The 6,210-nt window shown below is 42.3% G+C and overlaps 1 protein-coding gene across 1 annotated transcript; it reads left to right on the top strand.

The window, feature by feature from the left end:
- The first annotated feature begins 1,757 nt into the window (after positions 1-1,757).
- Positions 1,758-2,696, top strand: LOC118077616 (olfactory receptor 14J1-like). Its single transcript, XM_035101261.3, has one exon. The coding sequence runs from the start codon at positions 1,758-1,760 to the stop codon at positions 2,694-2,696; it is 939 nt and encodes a 312-aa protein (XP_034957152.3).
- Positions 2,697-6,210: the final 3,514 nt, after the last annotated feature.

Below are 6,210 nucleotides of genomic sequence, written 5' to 3'. Positions count from 1 at the left end.
TGCAAGCAATTGTTGTTGTTTCAGTTAGGGAAAAAGTGGTCTTACAACCAATTCAGCCTCCTACTTCTCCCTTGAGTAGACACTGATGTGATAAATTATTTGTTTGCATAAGCTGACGGCACCAGAACACAAATCCAGAGTAGGCTAGCAGGAGGACCAGCAAGTCAATTGGGGCTGATCCAAGGCATTTTTCTGGCTGAAGCAACAGATAAGTCGGCACTCAATTCCCTACTTAAAGACCAAGAATGAAGCAGCATCTAGTTTAGGCACCACAAAGCAGCTCACATGACACACACTTGGTTTATCCTCCAATAGTGTTTGCTCACTCTCCCAATTAGCAGCTATTTTTCTTATTTTCAAGCAAGTCACCTCCTCACCAAGGGGCTAACATTGGGTAAGACAGTACCATAATGATATCTTAACTACTAAGGCAGCTAAATAATAAAGGGGTACATGAAGTGTTAGGGGAGGGGCAGTATCTCTGGTGAGGGATATGTCATGCTCCTTTGTCAACCTTTGGCCCCCACCCTGCACTCAGCTCTCGCCTGTGGCTCCTAAGAGCTGTCAGCATGTGACAGTGGCCACAAACTGGGAAGAGCTTGGCCTGGCCAGCTAAACCAGGTGAGGGTAGCCAATGGGTCTCAATCCCTTGGTGAATTAAGGACTTTGCCTGCATGCAAAAATTTAGTGGATCTCAATCTGGTGGATTGAGCAAACAAGACCAATGGTGGGGTCAATGGTCAAGAAGGTGGTTTCTGCAGGTGCTGTAGAGGGAAGTGGGGCAGGTGGGGCTTGTCAACCTGGGAAGGTAGCCCATTCAGAAGAATAAAAACTCGAATCCTAAACCTCTGCTGCCTTGCAGGATTTCTTTGGGAGATGAAAAGGCTTAGAAGTAAACACTACACAAATCTGGAGTGCAGGCCCTCCGACAATTGGGTGGTGGCTTGTACGCTATTAATAATTGTGTGTACAGTGATATAGTGAGCCCCTGTATTAGTCTTCAGATATGTTTATGTGGGGCTATGATACTGTGGTGCTGCATTCATCTGAGGGTCCTCCATCTTCTAACGGGACCTGACAGAATATTGAGTAGCAGTTCCTTCTTTATTGGGGGGGGGGGCTGCTAACTGTGAAAAGGACCTGCTGTTATGGTGACTTTTCTGGGGCGGGCAGAGGAACTGGGGAAAATGTGTCCACACAGTTTGTGGGAAGGAAATGTATCTGTATCTGCATCACCAATGAAAATAGTTGACCCACCCTGTCTTCTCAGGATGCATTAAATTTCACATTCCTTTGCACATCCAGCCAAACACCCAAAATGAAGGCTATATTATATGCAGGCTATATTGTATGCAAATAGTCTGGTAGTTTAACTGTGAACCCTGAATCATTGGGACCTATAGCTTGGTGGTGAACTCCTATGACATAGATGTTCCTGCATGCTGGCTTCTCTTTCTGATGTCCCTCTGAATGCATAGATGTCATAGATGTCAGGCGAAGAGATTATTGATATAGTCAGACCTTGCCCTGAACACATTTGCAACAGATATAGAGGCTCAATGAGTGGACAAGAATACTCTCATGACAATACAGAGGGGTCAGACAGCCTTTCATACTATGTCTTCATTAAATATTTCAGCAAAGAAATATCAGCTTCATTGGATTATTGGAGTCCTGCTTAAATTAAACTGCTTACTCAACATTTCTTCTTCTCTTATTCTGGTATAGGTAATATGTGAATATTCCCAGTGGAAAAAATGAGCAATCTTACCTCTATGTCTACATTTCTGCTGCTGGGATTCTCGGACATCCGAGAACTGCAGATCTTGCACTTCTTTGTGTTCCTAGCATTGTACATTATAGCAATCATAGGGAATCTCCTCATTGTTGTTGCAATTGTCCTTGATCACCACCTTCAAACACCCATGTACTTCTTTCTACTGAATTTGGCTATGCTGGACATTGGAACACTTTCCGTCATTGTACCCAAATCAATAGTTCTTTCCTTCCTAAACAGCAGGTTTATTTCTTATTTTGGATGTGTTGCTCAAGTTTTCTTTTTTATTTTATTTGCAACATCAAGTTTTGCTCTCCTAACTATAATGGCACATGATCGCTATGTTGCTATTTGCAACCCACTCCACTATGAGACAATAATGCACAAAGCAGCCTGTATTCGTATGGTAGCGATTGTGTGGACTATTTGTATTTTATATGCTGTGTTGCATACTGGGAGCACCTTTGCAAATACCTTCTGTTCTAATGTTGTTAATCAGTTCTTCTGTGAAATCCCACCACTACTGAAGCTCTCCTGCTCTAACTTCTACCTGGTTGAAGTTGGGCTTCTTGTGCTAAGCTCTGGTATAGCACTAGGTTGTTTTGTTTTCATCATCTTAACATATATGCAGATCTTTTCAACAGTGCTAAAAATCCCCTCTGTTCGTGGAAAGAAAAAAGCCCTCTCCACTTGCCTTCCTCACCTCACTGTTGTCTCTCTTTTTCTTTTAAGTGGGGTGTTTGCCTATGTAATGCCTCCTAGTGATTCTTCATCTGATCTGGATATAGTTGTATCTGTGATGTACTCCATAATTCCTCCCACATTGAATCCATTCATCTACAGCATGAGAAACAAAGAAATCAAAACTGCTTTGAGCAAACTCTTAAATTTTGGGAGATCTTCTAAAGTTTTCTCCTGAGTTGTTCTGTGAAAATGGGATTCTGTGCTCTTCTGTATGTGAATGGTTTCCTATAAATAAAGTGCCATAAACATTTCATTAACCAGCATAGAATCATAGAATCATAGAGTTGGAAGAGACCACAAGGGCCATCCAGTCCAACCCCCTGTCAAGCAGGAAACACCACCAAAGCATTCCTGACAGGTGGCTGTCAAGCCTCCGCTTAAAGTCCTCCAAAGAAGGAGACTTCACCTTGACAGCAAATTCCACTGTTGAACAGCTCTTACTGTCAGGAAGTTCTTCCTAATGTTTAAGTGAAATCTGCTTTCTTGTGGCTTGAATCCATTGCTCCGTGTTTGCTTCTCTGGAGCAGCAGAAAACAACCTTTCACCCTCTTCTATATGACATCCTTTTATATATTTGAACATGGCTATCATATCACCGCTTAACCTTCTCTTCTCCAGGCTAAACATACCCAGCTCCCTAAGCCGTTCCTCATAAGGCATTGTTTCCAGGCCTTTGACCATTTTGGCTGCCCTCCTCTGGACATGTTCCAGCTTGTCAGCATCCTTCTTGAACTGTGGTGACCAGAACTGGACACAGTATTCCAGGTGAGGTCTGACCGGAGCGGAATACAGTGGTTCTATTACTTCCCTTGATCTAGATGCTATACTCCTATTGATGCAGCCCAGAATTGCATTGCCTTTTTAAGCTGCTGCATCACAATGTTGACTCATGTCAAGTTTGTGGTCTACCAAGACCCCTAGATCCTTTTCACATGTACTGCTCTCAAGCCAGGTATCTCCCATCCTGTATTTGTGCCTTTCATTTTCATTTTTGCCCAAGTGTAGTACTTTACATTTCTCCCTGTTAAAGTTCATCTTGTTTGCTTTGGCCCAGTTGTCTAATCTGTTAAGGTCATTTTGAAGTGTGATCCTGTCCTCTGGGGTATTAGCCACCCCTCCCAATTTGGTGTCATCTGCAAACTTGCTCAGGATGCCCTCAAGCCCATCATCCAAGTCATTGATAAAGATGTTGAATAAGACTGGGCCCAAGACAGAACCCGGTGGCACCCCACTAGTCACTTCTCTCCAGGATGAAGAGGAGCCATTGATGAGCACACATTACTTCTATCCTCTAGCTTACATTGAGTTTTTTCATCCATTATTTTTCATATCCATAGCTCAGCTACATTCGATCTAATATCAGCTGAGTTCTAATCTATACAGAAATCAACATGGCATTCTAATATTGTCTAAACTTTATTGATTGGTTTCCTTTTCTAAACACTGTTGTAGGCCTTGTCCCTTGCTACTACCAATAGCAATGGGTGAGAATTTCACCTCAACTCTCAATTTCATCTGAATCTATCAAATTCACACTTTCAATATGTGAACTTAACCACAAATTCAGTTCTCTGAATTTTCCTATGAAGTTTGCCCATAAACCAATGTTTAGAAAAATCCATATATTCAGGGAATTTATGTAAATAAATGGATATATTAGGGAAACTAACACAAAAATGCTTGAAAAATGTGTGCATTAGTAAAAACTGCACATAAAACATATTTATTAGAAGGTATGCACACTAAAATGCTGATGAAATGTCATGAGATGTTTATTTTTAATAGCAAATTGCTGCAAAAAATATATATGGAGAAGTAAATTTATGGTTAGAAAAATGCACAACTGAGATAGGATTTTTCTCTGGGACCAGAGCGAGAATGGTTTTTGGACAATGTCAAGGTTTTAAAGAAGTCTGTAATTTATTGCTAGTTTGTTTAGAGAAATGTGTTACTTTGCATTTTGTAACGTTTTATTTTGTAACTAGTTTTAAACAGTTTTGCAGTAAAACTTTTTGGAATTCATTCTTGCGGTGGAGCTTATTCACTTCTAATGTTGCACAAGATCCAGATCAGGGAATTCCACTCTAATAGCTCTAACAAGAGGTGCTGAGGAAAAGGGAAGGCACATTCCTTTCTGTTTGTGGAGCTTTCTGAATGCCAGCAATTGCAGTGTGGAACAGCAGGAAGGCCATGCTTTGACTTGGGAAGCATCATACAGATCCCATGTCAACTTGAGGAAGTCCAGAACCCACCCTGCTGCCTCCCTCAAGACACCCTACTTTGGCTCAGGATGACTTTGATATTTGTCTGAATTCACTGCACACATCTTTAATATGAAGTAATCCATGCTCTGTTACAAGACAAATATCACATAAATTGCAGGTCTCCAGGAGGATGGAGGACCCAGAGTGTTTCTACATAATATGGTGGGATTTTATTTCTTATTTCTTGGACAATAGCACAATTGGAGGTTACCAGAGTGTGAGTGATGGTAGCCAAGCTATCCCTGTCCATTAAAGACAATAGTTGTGCACCAGTTGAAGCTTGGCATAAGTTGTGCACCAGTTGAAGCTTGGTTATGAACCTGCTCATTTAAGGAGAGTGGAACACTAGACAGGACATATTGTTCTTCCAACTCCCAGACTTAGGAACCACATGCCCAGAACAACTCCATCTTGCCTTGATTTCATTTCATTGTCTGGGCCCACATCAAGAGTCTGGACACCAGTTCAGTACTTTACATGCCTCTCCTTGTACCAATGGAGCAGAGAGCATTATGTGTCATCACTACATATTATCTGGGGGCTATTTACGGTGGGCCAGGAGCTGGCAATACCTGTTTTGCCTCAATAACCCCCATATCAATACAGCCTTAGTTCCTTTAACCCAACTCCAATCATAATAGTACAGTGTGGTGTTGGGGGGGTTGTGCGGGGGGGGGGGCAGGGATAGATCCAGCCATCCCAGCCAGAAACTCCCCCCCCATCTCTAAACAAGGGGCCCTGACAAATTTATGACATAATCTCTTATAGAAGTTTTTTGCATTAATTTAATTGCAACATATTGTTTAAAAATATCAGCACATCCTTTGCTGAATTTTTGACATTAATGAGATCAGATAAAATCTCAAGATCTTTCCCAAGATGTCCCTCTGAAGTGCCATATCTATGACAACATGTTTTGATTCAAGGAGCACACGGAACAGCCTGCTGGACCTACCATGGAGGAATGTACAGTGGTACCTCGGGTTACAGACACTTCAGGTTACAGACTCTGCAAACCCAGAAATAGTACCTGGGGTTAAGAACTTTGGTTCAGGATGAGAGCAGAAATGGTGTGGTGGTGGCACGGTGGCAGTGGGAGTCACCATTAGCTAAAGTGGTGCCTCAGGTTAAGAACAGTTTCAGGTTAGGAACGGGCCTCCGGAACAAATTAAGTTCTTAACCAGAGGGACCACTGTACTTAATTACAGTCACATAAGGCAGGCGCACGCACGCATGCACACGCGCGCGCACACACACACGCACACACATCTTGACTGCATTCTTATCTGCCTGTTGTTGTTTTAATGTCCTGGAACCTGTGAGCTGAGAGGGTTAATAGCTCAGCAGTCGTCCTGGATCATGGGGTCTGTGACGTGTCATGTAAACAGGATACAGGAAGTATCTGTATGATTGCTGTCGTGTTCT

Source organism: Zootoca vivipara, chromosome 12 (genome assembly GCF_965207765.1).
Source record: "Zootoca vivipara chromosome 12, rZooViv2.hap1.1, whole genome shotgun sequence".
In the NCBI taxonomy this organism is placed as follows: domain Eukaryota; kingdom Metazoa; phylum Chordata; class Lepidosauria; order Squamata; family Lacertidae; genus Zootoca; species Zootoca vivipara.
This window is presented reverse-complemented; position numbering and strand designations above follow the sequence as displayed.

Excerpts from the sequence above, each read along its gene's own strand:
- LOC118077616 (XM_035101261.3), top strand. The coding sequence starts at position 1,758 with ATGAGCAATCTTACCTCTATGTCTACATTTCTGCTGCTGGGATTCTCG.